Source organism: Thermobia domestica, chromosome 13 (genome assembly GCF_964235325.1).
Source record: "Thermobia domestica chromosome 13, izTheDome1.hap1.1, whole genome shotgun sequence".
NCBI lineage: Eukaryota > Metazoa > Arthropoda > Insecta > Zygentoma > Lepismatidae > Thermobia > Thermobia domestica.
This window is the reverse complement of record NC_137466.1, coordinates 183,364,772-183,383,821: the sequence shown is the minus strand read 5'-3', so window position 1 is coordinate 183,383,821 and position 19,050 is coordinate 183,364,772. Positions and strand designations below refer to the sequence as shown.

Here is a 19,050-nt window from a genome sequence, read left to right as displayed (position 1 = left end):
TCTATGTTGGCCACCATCGGTTCCATTGGAAAGTGGCCAACTTAGACAGGTGGAAAATTTACAAAAAATAAACGTGATTGGTGCATTCTTAGAATAGTATTTCTAGTATTACTTGCTTGTAAAATTTTAATAAGCAATAGCACGATAGCTACTTTTAAATAATGTATACAGAGTAGTTATAACAATATACAGTATTATTTTTAGCACGTATTCACCTTCTAATTTTGTAGTTAACCACCACTGGAACTACGAGCGTTTCCCTCGGAGCAAAGGATGTTTTGAGAATATCTTAAGGGAATTCATATCTCAAAACTTCCGCTAAGTTTCGACAATCCGTCAGATGCCAATAGTTGACAATTAAGGTGGTTAGCTTTAACCTTGAGAATTTTCCGGAATTATTAAAGCTCACCACTGATGAAAGGAGCCAATATAGCTAATGGTCCTACCAAAACAGACAGGGTAAACAAATACGTACAACCATTTCCTGAGTTCCTATACGTACTTTTTCTTGTTCACATCTTTCTTCGTCAACTCTTTATCAAGGTAGTGTTCTTTCCCTTGACCTCCAAGAACAAACCGTGGGAATCCATGCTTCTTTGTCTCCAGTCACAAATACAGAATATCTACCTCTCATGAGTTGATTTTGAGTTTAACGTCCCGCTCAGCAGCGAGGCTATATGAGACGTGAACCTACTGATTAACGTGGAATCCGAACCATATTAACTCCCGTCGGGAATCGAACCTGGTTCTCCCACGCCAAAAGCGCGTACGTCAATCTCCCTATGGGAATACGAAATAGTTAAGAAAAATAACAAAACGGTATTTTGCATGACCAAGATACGCAGGTAAATTTATCATTATAATCATAGGGTCAACACTGCCTCAATTCGGCCAACTTCCAAGATAGACAGGTGGCCAGCTTACAGAGTAATAAATAACGAATGTCTTATGGGAAAATGCAGGTTCAAGACGAACTAAGCCAAGATGAGCAGGTGGCCAAGCTGACAGGTTTTACTGTACATATATATGTAGCTGGGTCCTTGCTCACTTCTCCACATAATTTCCATTCAAATTGAGGCATTTGTTTCCCGTTGCAGCAGTTTGTCCAAACCTTTTGCAAAAAATCAGGGCTCTGGCTATTTATAATCACACTCCATTTTACTTCTCCTCACACTCCATTTCACTTCTCCTCACCCTCTATTTCACTTCTCCTCACACTATTTCACACTCCATTTCAGTTCTCCTCACACTCCATTTCACTTCTCCTCACATTCCATTTCACTTCTCCTGACATTCCATTTCACTTCTCCTCACACTCCATTTCACTTCTCCTCACACTCCATTTCACTTCTCCTCACATTCTATTTCACTTCTCCTCACATTCCATTTCACTTCTCCTCACACTCCATTTCACCTGTCCTCACACTCCATTTCACTTCTCCTCACATTCTATTTCACTTCTCCTCACACTCCATTTCACTTCTCCTCACATTCCATTTCACTTCTACTCACATTCCATTTCACTTCTCCTCACATTCCATTTCACTTCTCCTCACACTCCATTTCACTTCTCCTCACATTCTATTTCACTTCTCCTCACACTCCATTTCACTTCTCCTCACATTCCATTTCACTTCTCCTCACACTCCATTTCACTTCTCCTCACATTCCATTTCACTTCTCCTCACATTCCATTTAACTTCTCCTCACACTTTATTTCTCTTCTCCTCACATTCCATTTCACTTCTCCTCACACTCTATTTCACTTCTTCATCTGTTTCGAGACGTTCATCTTACAATGCAGACCTTAACCCGAAAAAAAAAGATGAAAATAACTCGGCGCTAAATTGAGGCTGTATGGAGAGTGGGGCAGCCGTTCCTACCTTAACTCTTCAATTTTGTATCTTGTTTGCGTGCTGAGTGGGGATGGGCGTTATCATCAACAAGAAACCAGGTTGGTTGTGTCTGAATTGCATTTCCCTGAAGAAAAGTTCAGGTTCGACCTAAGCGACCTGGTCTCCTGTCAACTGGTGATGAAGAAGTAAAGCGGAATGTGAGAAGAATGCTAAACAAGCAGAGCCCTTATTATTATTATTATTATTATTATTATTATTATTATTATTATTATTATTATTATTATTATTTTTATTATTATTATTATTATTATTATTATTATTATTTTTATTATTATTATTATTATTATTATTATTATTATTATTATTATTATTATTATTATTATTATTGCAAAGCATTTGGACAAATTGGTGAAACGGTGGGACAAATGTCTGAATTTCAATGGGGATTATGTGGAGAAGTGAAAAAGGACCCACCTCCATGCATGCATGTATAGTTCAGAAATGTATCTTAAAAAATACATTTTTTTTTACTGTTGATATATTGAACAACCCCCGTAATATAAACAGCATAAAACTTATCCGATTTTAATGAGTCTTGGTATATATTCTCTTCAATTTGCAGAAATAACCTTAGTGTTTGGAGTTGCAATCCTTTAAGAATAAGAGCATAAAATCTACCTCATGTTGCAATTTTAAACATATACATGCAAGAAAATTTTTCCAATATAAACTACGTTCCAATATAAATTTTTCACTATATGTCTCCACAGCTTCTGGTTAAAATTTGACAAGAATCAAAGGATAAATTACCTGCCCCCGAATTTAATATATAGACCCTATATATATGCTCCACGATAATTTTTGTTTGAAAAATGTTCGATTTTGGTGTAATATGACGTACATTTTCTTTAAGGTTTCCCAATCATCTTCACTCTGTATGAAGCTAAAATGAATACAGAAATAAAGTAATGGATTTATTCCCATAATTTATTTTAATTCTATAATAACATTAGTAGAACTCTTTTGATTTTAATACAATATTGTATATATTTGTTTTGACTTTTTTTTACGTAAATCCCAGTGCTTGGGGTTAAAATGAGTCCACTGCACAGTGGATTACTCTCATTACTCTCCCTCCCCCTCCGGACGATTAGGAAAAATATGGTAAGCAAAATTGTTACAACTATGAATAATTTTTAGTGGTGATTGCTGCATTGTACAATTTAGCCGTATCGTTCACTTATAACGTTAGGCTTACTAGTTAGGCCTAACGACATATACATTTTCCCACATATATAACCTTCTACCGAAGACAATCATTACCAAAATGTAAATACGAATGTGTACTTGAATACAATCTAAAATTTCAATTAAAAGCTTATATAAATTTATTTATGAAATATATAACTATGAACAGATACTTAATACATCCCAGCAAAAACTATGTAACTGATTTTTTAAACAATCCACATGATACACTATTCTTTTATCTTCTTTTAAACATATTTTCCCTTTGCCATGCATAGGTATTTATTACAGCACTTATTTTTCAACAACTTCCTCCGGGTCACCGCAACACTTTTCTCAGGCTCGTAAATAGCCTTTCTGTACTTCTCGTCCAATCTTTGTGACAGGCAACCTATTCACTGACATATCTTTCCTGCTCTGAAACACATCGACATCCTAATGCTTCTGAGCACTAAGCTCATTTTGAGCACACAGCTCCTACTGAGCACAGAGCTCCCTTTGATCTGAGCACAGTCCCACTAAGCACACAGCTCCTACTGAGCACTTAGCTCCCCTAAAAGCTCCTCCTGAGCTTCCTCTGAGCACATAGCACACTTTAATATGAGCACAAAGCTCAAACTGAGCACACAGCTCCTACTGAGCTCTTAGCTCCTCATACTGAGCCCACAGCTCCAACATCTGCATAGGATATTCGATTCTTCAGATACCATCTTTGGTTCCATTTGGTCGAACTAAACTTACTTATGCACTTTCGCCTGACCTTATCTGGGAGTTGTCGACCTTTTCCAAGACTGCGAAATTATGACAACTGTGATAACGTTTGTGGTGAGTGCTGCGTTATACAATTTAGCCGTATCGTTCACTTATAATGTTAGGCTTACTAGTTAGGCCTAACGACATATAAATTTTCCCACATATATATAACCTCCTCCCAAAGACAATAATTACCAAAATATAAATACGAATGTGTACTTTAATACAATCTACAAATTCAATTGTAAACTGGTATAAACAAACACATAAAATATATAACCATAAACAAGTACTTAATACATCCCAGCAAAAAACTATATATTCTGAATTTTTAAACAATCCACATAAAACGCTATTGCTTTTATCTTCTTTTAAACATATTTTCCCTTTGGCATGAGTAGGTAGGGGGAAGGCGGGGCAGAACGGGATACTTAATATAAATGGCTGTATACGCGTAATAAAAATGACAAGAGAATACTGAAAATGAAGTTAACATATTATTTGAAGTTTTAGGTACAAAAATCACCAGTAATTGGTTGATATGAGTCCAAATCCAAGGACACACACATGTTTATCGAAAGTAATATTTTTTCACATGGACGTGAACACACGGGGCACAATGGGGTACACTGAATTACGGCTGGCAGAACTTACAAACGTAAACTTCTTGGTTGTCGTCACTATATACACCTGCACAAGAAAAAATTGACCAAAGTTTGCACAGCATACAGGCAATCCATCTCTCATTAGATTGGGAATACTACCTAGCACAATGAAGGCATGTGGCTCCTCTGATGAACTGGCTCTCAATTTATTTTTCCTTGCTGCTGTCAACTATCCTACATACTCAAATGTGTGATCTGTCCTCTTCGCCAGCTTGTCCTTGCCCTGCTGCTTCCTCTTCTTTCTTTTACCTTTTGCTTCCTCTTAATTGGTTCTTGTTTCCAACACTTCTTTATACGGTGATGATATCTAAGTTATTATTTTTAATTGTCTTTTGGTCAGTCTTCTGCCACCAGTCTTAACTCTGGGGAAAGATGAAAAAACCTTCAGTGACATGTGTATAAATCACCGTCACGCCAGTGTTGTCACTTCCGGAATGTCTGTTCCTGTGGTTGGCGTCAAAGGTCTTGGAATCGGTTCGTCAAGAGGTCTACTTCCTGAAATCGTGGTCAATCTGGGATGTGTGATTCTGTGGATGACGACGAAGGTCCTGGTTTCGACGCTACAAGGGAACAACTTCCTGGAACAGTTTGTAGAAATTTCTCGCTGGTCTGGGCTTCTTCTTTTGGTTGTAATGTGATATCAGTAGCCCATTCCGCCCTACGCCGTTCCGCCCCTATACACATGTTGGTACTTCATATGGTGTCAGCGGTAATTGCGTGGGAAAGATTACATATTATAGTCACTAAAACATACTACAACTACGATACTATGAAACTATACTAACTACTTCAACATTCTGTGCATTCTTATTTGAGTTTCCTTGGGCTTTGTTGCAACAGGCGTCGAGAAACGGAGTGCAAACACTAAAACGATTCGCACATGCCGAACGCCTTTTCCAACACTGACGCTGCTTGCTTCACATACCGGTAGGGAGTCGACATTCAGTTTCCCGCTGCTTCCGCAAGGCTGCACCACTATAGTGGGGAAATAGGAGCGGTGCCCCATTGCACCCCGCTAACCCGTTCTGTCCCGCCTTCCCCTAGTTATTACAGCACTTATTTCCCAATAGAAATCTTTCGTAAACAATTAGATTTTCATGCAATGTGGCACATAGTTATTGAGGCTTAACGATCATTTCCACTACTAGCATTTTAGATCAACCGAGAATATATGAGTGACCTGATCCTACCTCCCCCCTTCTTGGATTTAAAAAAAAATGTTCTATGGTAACTTTCGTAAATGCATTCACTTTTGACACAGTATGGTGCATGTGTGGGATTTTTACAATTCCCACTGGTTGAAGCTAGTCAATTATGAAGCCCCATCACGGCAAAATTAAAATACCGCTAATTTTACAGTAATTATGCGATATCTTCAAATAGATAAAAAGGTAATCGAAAAGTGGAACAAGAGCTCTCTTGACAATATATTTTAGATGAGATACCATTATTACAACTCACTTATCTGCTTTCGATTTCCAGCCATTTAGAAAATCGTTATTTATTTTCTCGTTTCTAAATGGCTGCAAACGGAAAGCTACTAGGTGATTCGTGATAACGGTACCTCATGATTATGTTACCGACAAATGATGCCTACTTCCACAGAAGCAAACTACAACTTTTCCACAGGGCTGTCCAATCTCATTAATAGAGAACAAGTTGAAAGAGAATATCAAATACCTTTATGTCGTATCTTTGTGATCATAATGTAGCTATTTGGACAACCCTGCGGGAAGTCTTGGTTTGCATCTTCCGATAAAAGTTGTAGCTAATATTATGTAAACATGCTTCTGAATATGGAAATTATAATCACATGTTATCTAAATCTTTAGTACGACGCTAATCACACGTAAATTTGTTTCTGAATATGGTCCAGTATGTTTTGTAGGATATTAAAGGCTTATTTAGTATAGCTAGTTTGGGTGGAAATTAGTCAGAAGAAAACAGGGTGATCACTTGCTTCAATAATGCTCAACATTGCTGCTAATCTCAATAAGTTACTTCAGAGATGCCCACCGCGTTGATCGTTAAGCCTTGAGAGGTAGCCAGCAGTGATCAGTATCATACTGTTTGTATCCATCACTGTCTTTGCTTTATGGTTCCCTCTAGTGGGCTAGTAAACAGATAAGTAGACCGCCGTGATTTTTTAAACGAAAAGTAGCCCTGAACCAAGAAAGTTAGTCATTACTCAGCTACGCGATGTCAGTTAAAGCTATTTTTTAAAATCGTTTTTGCCTTATTACGACTAACACTGATACTGAAGATTTTAGATTTCTACCATTTCCGGTTGGAATGAAGAGAGATAAGAATGGATGTAGGAATGTAACCTATCGACCTATCCTTAGGACACTTTCTCGCTATCTTTGAACAGTTTTTACTCTGACATCTCGCATACCTATTCTACAAGATTTTCAATACTTATAAATGGCATAGCTTGGACATGTAAGTAATACAGTGACTGTAGTAATACTTACGTGAAACTGAGATGTGGTAGAAATTCCTTATGTCCCCAGAAGGAGCAATTGGAATTGATAGCTTCGATAAAATACAACGTAGCTCTGCTGTGACTACATATAAAGGCCTCTTTTATTGCTGGAAATAACACAAAGGAGATTTAACTGCCATCATAAATGTTAGGGTATAATAAGTCTTTTTCAATATCTGAACAAAATAATAATAATAATAATAATAATAATAATAATAATAATAATAATAATAATAATGTTATTATGAATACTACTAATATGTGTCTTGGACTATGCGTACGATTATTATTATTATTATTATTATTATTATTATTATTATTATTATTATTATTATTATTATTATTATTATTATTATTATTATTATTATTATTATTATTATTATTGTGTACCCATAGTCCAAGTTCTAATATGTACTGCAATATTCGGTTGATTAAAGGTAAATGTTTTTGTTTTTACCTCACTCTTTATTATAAAAAGATGTTTATATAATTTCTACATATGATTGCAAATAATCTATTTTCTATTTTTCTCTAAAAGTTCTTTACGATTGGAGCGGACCGTTACAATTCGGAAGTTTGAGATTTGTGGGTTAAGAATGACTCTGCCCGTTGCAGAACAGAGGTAGGATTAAAATCTCCTGCCCGTTGCAGCTCAGAGATAGGTAAGGATACTTCTTGTCCGTTGCAGCACATAGGTAGGGTTGAGATCTGCCCGTTGCAGCTCAGAGATACGTGAAGATATCTCTTACCCGCTGGAGCTTAGAGATACGTGAGGATATCTCTTACCCGCTGCAGCTCAAAGTAAGTTTGAAATCTCCTGTCCGTTGAGCTAGGAGAGAGGCAACAATACCTCTTACCTGTTGCAGCTCAAACGTAGAGTTAGAGGGGTTTCTCCCGCCCGTAGCAGTTTAAAGAGAAGGTAGTATCTCTTGCCAATGGCAGATGAGAGATAGATGACCACTTAACAACTGTCTTCTGCCTCGGGGTGCTCGCTTATATGGCCAGTCTTTGGAGGCGAAGCTTTGGAGGGATCTTTTTCGTATCTCTTCGTGTCTCATCGGTGGTGATCGCAACCGCCGTCTGCTTGCTGATGCTTGTGCCGAAGAACGTGGTTTTGTTCCTTAATATGAGGGTATAATGCCAGTGTGACCACCGCTGGTATTTTCGTACTAAATCTAGTACCTTTTATAATATTTTAGTCTTCTAGTATTTTCACCAATAAATCTAGCACTTTTTCCCTCCTCTTTTTTTGTCATAAGTACATTTGGAAGAGAAAAAGGAATCTCATGAAAATTTGGCAATGTACGAAAATTTCACTGTTCCTGGTAACTTGTTTCTGCTTTTTTTTTTCAACAGTGGTGTTTACAAGAGCGAAAGTGAAGTCAGGTCGCCTCCTCCAACTAATATATTCGTATAAACAGTAGGTTATTAAGGAATTAAAATCGATTTTCTCAATAAGCCCATTTTATGATATTTCTTGTTTTCTTCCGACACCCTCTATATTTGTCATACTCGTGTTATTTTAGTGGTTTTATACGACAATTAAGCAGGGATTCCGCCAGGAATTTTTAGTTTGGGGGTGTAAAGTCAAAATTGGGAGGGCATAAGTGGTTTTCAAGGTTTGTATCGAATTTTGACTATAAAAAATTTAAATTTGGAGTTTCTTTGAAGAATATGGGGGTCTTTCCTCCACCCACAGGGAAAGGGGAGCTGCCGGAAACTTTCTAATAGGATATTAATATCGTCAAATGTCATAAAAAGGTTGAAACGGGAGCAGATAAAATTTTAGTACATTTCCCCGAGACCTAGTACTTCTTTTCTGCATAGGTTAGTGCGAAATATTTTTGCTGGGTGGTCACACTGGATAATGCAGCCACCAGATGGGAAAAATATAATCTGGAAGATCATTTTTCGATGAAGATCACACTACCCACTAGTAACACTGATTATGAAGCACTGGAAGCACTGCATAAACGGAACACCAGAGTATTAGTCAACACTGTATAACACTAGATTCTAAATGGTTTGATGGACATTTTGGCATGAATAAATACCTTTACCCCAAATACTTTTTCCCCAATAATTGAGCAGGATCAACACTAGGTATCACTTCCATCAAAGACAGGGAGCTTAATACTAACGTTAATTAATAGATGTAAACCAATTCTCCTATTGTTGAAAATTCGTTGAAATATTTAGTTTCTACAATGGCGGATGGTTGTAGTTCTGATATTGTTATTTTCTAGGGGCAGTGAAATTTTCGTTTTGGGACTACGAAAATGTTTCTAAGATGAGCCCTTTTGTAAATCAGGCACATACCTGTATAAATGAGAAGAATAATTAGAATAATGGACGTGGTAATAGATCGTATCAGGGGTATAATCATTCTGTAAAGAAGAAAAATGAAATATCACTGACTAGTGTGACCACCGAGCAAAAATATTTTGTACTAACCTATGCAGAAAAAAGTACTAGATCTGGGGGAAAAGTACTAAAATTTTATTTGGTCCGTTCCACTCTATTTAAGATATTTTACATATTAATATCCTATTAGAAGATTTCCGGAAGATCCCCCATAAAGCACTATGGGTGGGGGAGTGACACCCCACATTCTTGAAAGAAGCTCCAACTTTAAGTGTGTTTTTTTTAAAAGTCAAAATTCGATAGAAACCGTTCAAACCACTTACACCCTCTCAAGTTTGAGTTTACACCCACAAAGCTAAAAATCTTGGCGGAATCCTTGCTTGTCGTATTAGAACTCACTGTAAAACCACTAATGTAACACAAGTATGACAAATATAGAGGATGTCGGGAGAAAACAAGAAATGTCATAAAATAGGCTTATTGAGAAAATCGAGTTTTAATTTCTTAATAGCCTACTGTTTAAACGGATCACCAAATATGTAATATTGTTTACTGTAGTCATTTATTAGTTGGAAAAGGCGACCGTACAGCACCTATGTTCTACTTCCGTTCTTGTACTGTAAATACCACTGTTGAAAGAAAAAAAAAATCTGGCAGAAAAGTGTTATCAGGAACAGTGAAATTTTCGTACATTGCCAGATTTTCGTGAGATTCCTTTCTCTCTCCCAAATGTATTTACGAAAAAAGAGGGGAGAAAAATACTATATTTGTTGGTGAACGTACTAGAACACTAAAATGTTATAAAAGATACTAGATCTAGTACGAAAGTACTAGAGGTGGCGACACTGTCACTGACTTGTTTTATGCGCCACGCACGCACTAGGCACTTGTGGATGAAATACAGTGAAATCCTAATAACGATGAGTAGAAAGATTAAATCGTCGATATGTATGGTAGTCCAGGGGAATGGGCTATGAAATTGAAATTCTTTAAAACGATGTTGAAACTTACTTTGTTCTCGTTTCAGTAGGGCTTGCATCGAGATTGTTGGACGTTCTGGAGATTGAGAGTAAAGTTATGATCAAAATTACCAGGTAAAATCCTTTGTTCTATTGTAAAATTCGTTGAATATCTGGTTCGAAGCTTTAGATTTCGGTAGGTGCAGGGGTATAAGTGAGGGAGAACGCGGGGAGACGCCGACCTCCCACATCCAAAAAATATGTATGGCGTCTCCCCAGTTCCTAAAAAATTACAATGGGCAAAGATAGGTAGGAGGACGGCGTGACTTCATGCAGCTAACTACCGTCCCCCTACCTTTTCAGATCCATTTTTATTCTTGGGTAAATGTACAAGTAAAATTATTCTGTTTTGACAGAGAAGTTTTGACATAACAACTGAAAGTTGAATTTCTAATGATCAAATCATAAATGCAAATTGTATATTGAGATTGTGTCAGTAGTAATGGGGTTACTTCAGGAAACTTTTTGGCCCCTGGGTCCCTGAATCAGGACACATGGTCCCTGGCCGGGGTCAATGACCTAGGGGTACATAGAACCACCCTCTCTAAATTTTGGCAGGGGTACCATGGCCCACCCCCTAAATTTTGGCAGGGGTACATAGGACCACCCCCCTTAAATTTTGGAAATTGCCAAATCTAAAAATTTGGTATGGTAGCCTAGGACCACAGTATGTACCTCTATCCGTATTGGGAGTCTATGTCGTTCCCTTTCATGGGTAAAAAATTGCCAAAAAGTCAAATTTCGGGGGTTTTTGACCTAATTTATCCCCTTGGATGAGGTGTTATTACCCTATATGGTTATATGGGCGTATACAGGGGTCCATTCCCTTTCATAAGACATGGGTATATTAATGCACCCCTTGAAAAATTTGGGAGGGGTATCTTGGCCCACCCCTTAAATTTTGGAAATTGACCAATTTAAACATTGGGTATTATAGTACAGGACCCTAATATGTATTATGATAAATTTGGGTGGTCCACCTCGTTCCCTTTTAGGGGTACAAAATTGCCAAAATATAAACGTAAGCAATACGTTATACCACGTGTTTGGTTTTTGGTCGATTTTATCCCCTTTGATGAGGTGTTATTATCCTATATAGTTATATGGTCATGTATAGGGGTCCATTACCTTTCATAAGATATGGGTATATTTGTGCACTCCTTTAAAAATTTGGGAGGGGTACTTTGGCCCACCCCTTAAATTTTGGAAATTGCTCATTTTATAAATTTGGTATTATAGTACCGGACCCTAACATGTATTATGATAAATTTGGGTGGCCCACCTCGTTCTCTTCTAGGGGTACAAAATTGCCAAAATATAAACTTAAGCAATACGTTGTACCACGTGTTTGTTTTTGGCCCATTTTATTTCTTTGGGTGAGGTCCTATTACCTTATATGGTTATATGGTTATGTATAGGGGTTTATTTCCTATTATAAGACATAGGTACATTTGTGCACTCCTTTAAAAATTTGGGAGGTGTACTTTGGCCCACCCCTTAAATTTTGGAAATTGCCCAATTTAAACGTTTGGTATTATAGTACCGGACCCTAACATGTATTATGATAAATTTGGGTGGTCCACCTCGTTCCCTTTTAGGGGTACAAAATTGTCAAAATATAAACGTAAGCAATACGTTGTACCACGTGTTTGGTCTTTTGGCCCAATTTATCCTCTTGGATGAGGTTCTATTACCTTATATGGTTATATGGTTATGTATAGGGGTCTATTCCCTATCATAAGACATAGGTACATTTGTGCACTCCTTTTAAAATTTGTGAGGGGTACTTTGGCCCACCCCTTAAATTTTAGAAATTGCTCATTTTATATATTTGGTATTATAGTACTGAACCCTAACATGTATTACGATAAATTTGGGTAGTTCACCTCGTTCCCTTTCATGGGTACGAAATTGCCAAATTTTAGTACAACCACGTGTTTGTTTTGGCTCAATTTATCCCCTTGGATGAGGTCCTATTACCTTATATGATTATATGGTTATGTATATTGGTCCATTCCCTAATATAAGACATGGGTATATTGATGCACCCTTTAAAATTTTGGGAGGGGTACCTTGACCCACCTCTTTATTTTGGAAATTGCCCAATTTAAACATTTGGTATAATAGTATAAGACCCTAATATATATTACTATAAATTTGGGTGGTCCATCTCGTTCCCTTTCATGGGTACGAAATTGCCAAATTTTAGTACAACCACGTGTTTCGTTTTTGACCTAATTTATTCCCTTGGATGATGTCCTTTACCTAATATCATTATATGGTCTTGTATAGGGTCCATTTTCTATCATAAGACATAGGTACATTGATGCACCCCGGGAGGTGTACCATAGCCAATCCCTTAAATTTTGGAAATTTTTCAATTTAAGCATTCGCTATCATAGTACATGATGCACCCTTTAAAAATTTGGGAGGGGTATCTTGACTCATCCACTCAGTTTTAGAAATTGTTTAATATAAGCATTTGGTATGTTCGTACAGGTCTTCAATATGTACCACTATAAATTTGGATGGTCCACATCGTTCCCTTTCATGGGTAAAGAACTACCAAAAATCAAATTTCGGAGGTTATTGACCCCTATTTAATACGTTATATGGTTTATTACCTCTATATGTTTACGTTCTCTTTTAAATTTGGGAATTATCAAATAACAAAATTCGGTAAACGTTTTCTAGGACCCATTGGTATTCCTCTTATGGCCAAATATTCAAAATTTAAAGGTTATTGACCGGCTTTATTATTGAATAAGTACAGGATTTATTACTTTTTCATAAGACACAAGTGTATTTGTGTACCAATCTTAAATTTTGGGAGGGGTACATTTCTTATTGTCATATCAATAATTGGTAATTGTTCTTTGGGTAAATCATTGTGAAATATTAGTATGATCACGTGATCAGTTATTGACCTATGATGGGATTAGGAGTCCAGGACATTGGTACATTTAAACTTTGTAGGATAATTTGAGAATGCGTCATTGGTATTGATTATTACAGCCAAATATAAACGTAAGCAATACGATGTACCACGTGATTGACCTTGATGAGGTAGTGTACAGGGATACATAGCTAACCTTATTGAATCTTATGACTCATAGTCTTAAGGAAATACATGCTACAACACTGGCAAAGTTATTGTTGATGCAATTTGATTGGTTGATCACTATCTTTTGTGCAATCTGATTGGCTGATCACTATCTTTCGTGCAATCTGATTGGTTGATGATTTTCAAATCTTTGCTGCATTCAATTTTAAGTTTTGTTTAACATTTAAAAAAGTTTTTGAAATTTTTGTTTGAAAATTTTTTTGTTTGAAACTTTGGTTTGAAAATTTTGTTTCTAAAGTTTTGTTTAAAAAATTTTTGTTTGAAATTTTTGTTTCAAAATTTTTTGTTTCAAATTTTGTTTCGAAATTTTTGTTTGAAATTTTTGTTTCAAAGTTTGGTTTGACATTTTTAAAAGTTTGTGCACTCATTAGTAAAGAACCGGAACTGTTTAGAACAAAAACCTCTGGCAACATTGTGGTGCAATAGTACACGTCAGAACATGGTGTTGTACTTGAAATGAAAAAACACAATTCATTGAAATGGTTCATTTTATTACACTCCACATACATCCATACCAGATATATGATCTGGATATTGTCGATACAATGTATTTTGAACTTCTTGCACTAGTTTATCTTTAGCATATAATTTTAATTCCAATTGAAGTCTTTTAAGGTCTATTGCAATATCAATTGGTGGAAACTCTATGTCCATTTGATCACAAATAAACTGTTTATCAATACAGGTATGCACCCACGAACGATGTTGACAACCATCACAATATCTAGATACATGTTGTACAATATGCATAACACATTTTTCAAAATAGTACTTTTTCAGGAATATACTTGTTTTGTTGCACACTTCCACTGCATGTTTCACACACTGAAATACGTTGATGAATTTGTTCCATTCAGTTTGTGTTAGATACACCATGTTGCGAGGGGCATGGAATGTACTCTTTTTACGTAACAGCACCATCTTCTCAGCGTAACAGCAACAGGACTGTACGCATCACCACTTCATGATTTGAGCCTAATGATTTGACTATGGTCACATTTAGCTCATCATGAAAATAATCGTTCATTTGGTCGATTCGTGAACATAATATTTGCCATTCTTCACAGGTCAGTTGTACACCAAATTGTTCTGCTTTGCCCAATCGAATCACTGGTTCAAATGTTCTAGCATTGATACCAATCATCACATGTTTTGTTTGAAATATATTTATTGGATAATAGCTTGCGAAGATGAACTCTTTATCGTTAGAAGTACACATCTTTCCTCCTGAGAAGCACTTGCTCAAATGATTTCGTGGGATGATAGTGTATTGGTTGATTTATAGTTATTGCTGACGTCATAGGAAAGGAATGTGCTGACATTTGAATTCATGATTTCATCACAGTTACTGACGTCATGCTGACCAACCAAATTCATACAACTATGTCTGACGTCAAAGGAATGTGCTGACGTTTGAATTCATGATTTCATCACAATTGCTGACGAATCCGGCTGTGTACTAAATTCAAATTGATGACTTCGACCCAAGAATCCTTTATAACATAAAGATACAGATCCAGTATTTAAGAAACGCAAAACTTCTTCTTGTTTTGATGCTTCCATGGGAAAATATCTTGCTGGTAAAATTATATTCTTATCATATTCAAGCTTCACTACGATTCTTAATCCAAACTTTGTAGGGATTTTTTGGCTAGCTAAGATTCTATAAGGTACATTCTGTTGTAAATCAGTAATCTTGGTAAATGATTTCATCACATCACATGTGTTTAGAAACTGCAGACAAGTAGCCATGATGACGTTATCATGAATACTAACTAACTCGAACGATACTTATATATGGTGCAAAACTGATGACGTTGCATTATCATGTTCTGACGTGTACTATTGCACCACAATGTTGCCAGAGGTTTTTGTTCTAAACAGTTCCGGTTCTTTACTAATGAGTGCACAAACTTTTAAAAATGTCAAACCAAACTTTGAAACAAAAATTTCAAACAAAAATTTCGAAACAAAATTTGAAACAAAAAATTTCAAAACAAAAAATTTTGAAACAAAAATTTCAAACAAAAATTTTTTAAACAAAACTTTAGAAACAAAATTTTCAAACAAAATTTCAAACGAAAAAATTTCAAACCAAAGTCTCAAACAAAAATTTCGAAACAAAAATTTTTAAACTAAAAATATCAAACGAAAAAAAAATGTCAAACCAAAGTTTCAAACAAAAAATTTTCAAACAAAAATTTCAAAAACTTTTTAAATGTTAAACAAAACTTAAAACTGAATGCAGCAAAGATTTGAAAATCATCAACCAATCAGATTGCACGAAAGATAGTGATCAACCAATCAAATTGCATCAACAATAACTTTGCCAGTGTTGTAGCATGTATTTCCTTAAGACTATGAGTCATAAGATTCAATAAGGTTAGCTATGTATCCCTGTACACTACCTCATCAAGGTCAATCACGTGGTACATCGTATTGCTTACGTTTATATTTGGCTGTAATAATCAATACCAATGATGCATTCTCAAATTATCCTACAAAGTTTAAATGTACCAATGTCCTGGACTCCTAATCCCATCATAGGTCAATAACTGATCACGTGATCATACTAATATTTCACAATGATTTACCCAAAGAACAATTACCAATTATTGATATGACAATAAGAAATGTACCCCTCCCAAAATTTAAGATTGGTACACAAATACACCTGTGTCTTATGAAAAAGTAATAAATCCTGTACTTATTCAATAATAAAGCCGGTCAATAACCTTTAAATTTTGAATATTTGGCCATAAGAGGAATACCAATGGGTCCTAGAAAACGTTTACCGAATTTTGTTATTTGATAATTCCCAAATTTAAAAGAGAACGTAAACATATAGAGGTAATAAACCATATAACGTATTAAATAGGGGTCAATAACCTCCGAAATTTGATTTTTGGTAGTTCTTTACCCATGAAAGGGAACGATGTGGACCATCCAAATTTATAGTGGTACATATTGAAGACCTGTACGAAGATACCAAATGCTTATATTAAACAATTTCTAAAACTGAGTGGATGAGCCAAGATACCACTGCCAAATTTTAAAGGGTGCATCAATGTACCCATCTCTTATGATAGGAAATGAACCTAGATACATGGCCATATAACCATATACGGTTATAAGACCGCATCAAACGGGATAAATTGGGCCAAAAACCAAACACGTGGTACAACATATTGCTTATGTTTATATTTTGGCAATTTTTATCCATGAAAGGGAACAAGGTGGACCAGCCAAATTTATCATGATACATGTTGAGGCATGTACTATGATACCGAATGCTCAAATTGGAAAATTTCCAAAATTTAAGGGGGTTGGCCATGGTACACCTTCCAAAAATTTAAGGGGTGCATCAATGTACCCATGTCTTATAATAGGAAATGGACCAATATATACATGACCATATAACCATATAAGGTAATAGGACCTCATCCAAGGGGATAAATTGAGCCAAAACCAAACACGTGGTTGTACTAAAATTTGGCAATTTCGTACCCGTGAAAGGAAATGAGGTAAACCACCAAAATTTATAGTAATTTATATTAGGGTCCTATACTATAATACCAAACATATAAAAGAGACAATTTCCAAAATTAAAGGGGTGGGTCAAAGTACACCTCCCAAAAATTTAAACGGGTACACAAATGTACCTATGTCTTATGATAGGAAATGAATCCCCATACGTGACCATATAACCATATAAGGTAATAGGACCTCATCCAATGGAATAAATTAGGTAAAAAACGAAACACGTGGTACAACGTATTGCTTACGTTTATATTTGGCAACTTTGTACCCCTAAAAAAGAACGAGGTTATAGTAATATATATTAGGGTCCTATACTATTATACCAAATGTTTAAATTGGGCAATTTCCAAAATTAAAGGGTGGTCCAAGGTACCCCTCCCAAATTTTTCAAGGGGTGCATTAATATACCCATGTCTTATGAAAGGTAATGAACCCCTGTATACGCCCATATAAAGATATAGAATAATAACACCTCATCAAAGGTGATAAATTAGGTCAAAAGACCAAACACGTGGTTGTACTAAAATTTGGCAATTGTGTACCCATGAAAGGGAACGAGGTGGACCACCTAAATTTATAGTGATACATACTAGGATTCTATACTATTATACCAAATGTTTAAATTGGGCAATTTCTAAAATTGAAGGGGTGGGCTAAGGTACCCCTCCCAAATTTTTAAAGGGGTGCACCAATATACCCATGTCTTATGAAAGGTAATAGACTCCTGTATACGCTCATATAAACATATAAGGTAATAGGACCTCATCCAAGGGGATAAATTAGGTCAAAACCAAACACGTGGTACTACGTATTGCTTACGTTTATACTTTGGCAATTTTGTACCCCTAAAAGGGAACGAGGTGGACCATCCAAATTTATCATAATACATATTAGGGTCCTGTACTATAATACCCAATGTTTAAATTGGTCAATTTCCAAAATTTAAGGGGTGGGCCAAGGTACCCCTCCCAAATTTTTCAAGGGGTGCATTAATATACCCATGTCTTATGAAAGGGAATGGACCCCTGTATACGCCCATATAACCATATAGGGTAATAACACCTCATCCAAGGGGATAAATTAGGTCAAAACCTCCGAAATTTGACTTTTTGGCAATTTTTTACCCATGAAAGGGAACGACATAGACCCCCAATACTGATAGAGGTACATACTATGGTCCTAGGCTACCATACCAAATTTTTAGATTTGGCAATTTCCAAAATTTAAGGGGGGTGGTCCTATGTACCCCTGCCAAAATTTAGGGGGTGGGCCATGGTACCCCTGCCAAAATTTAGAGAGGGTGGTCCTATGTACCCCTAGGTCATTGACCCTGGCCAGGGACCATGGGTCCTGAGGCAGGGACCCAGGGGCCAAAAAGTTTCCTGAAGTAACCCCATTACTACTGTGTCTGTACCTGGGATTTACAAATTTCAAATATTTGGCGCTTTTCACAAGGAGATGGGTGCAATTCATAAATGCCAGAGATAATCCAGCTAGCGAAATTTAAAGTTTGAGTGCGGAGTTATGGCGTCTCGGCAAGGAAACCATTGTTATATACGTATTTCATATATTTATAATATGATAATTTTTATTTTGTATAATTCGTGTTTGGTAATTACGTCCAAATTAGCGGTGGTCGAGCCAAAGGTCACTAAGAAGGTTAATTTAAAATTCTCTCTTTCTCCTGGATTTGAAAATTTAGATATTTGTTCTGAGCTTGTAGTTGATTAATAGTTGGTTTTAACTTCTGAACTTCATATAAGGAAAATCCGCTTAGTTCGAAATTAGCTAGTTCTAGTAGGAGGCTACTAGGTTTGGAACGAAGGAGTCGGTGTCAAATATAGAAGTAGAACAGGAGAAAATAGAACAGGTGACTAGTTTTCTTTATCTGGGTAGTATTATTAGTAATGATCTGAAGTATGAATCCGAATGGTGATTACATCTCTTCGCCTGATTTATTTTCTTCTTACTATGCAATAGGGACGCAGCAGCTGCT

General features: G+C 36.2%; 1 protein-coding gene across 1 annotated transcript in view; it reads right to left on the bottom strand.

The window, feature by feature from the left end:
* Window positions 1-19,050, bottom strand: part of LOC145667450 (pancreatic lipase-related protein 2-like) — an 82,369-nt gene that overhangs the window by 13,932 nt on the left and 49,387 nt on the right. The window contains exon 8 of the mRNA XM_081734931.1: window positions 6,997-7,114. Coding sequence (XP_081591057.1) covers window positions 6,997-7,114 — 118 coding nt within the window. The remainder of the gene's footprint in view (window positions 1-6,996; window positions 7,115-19,050) is intronic.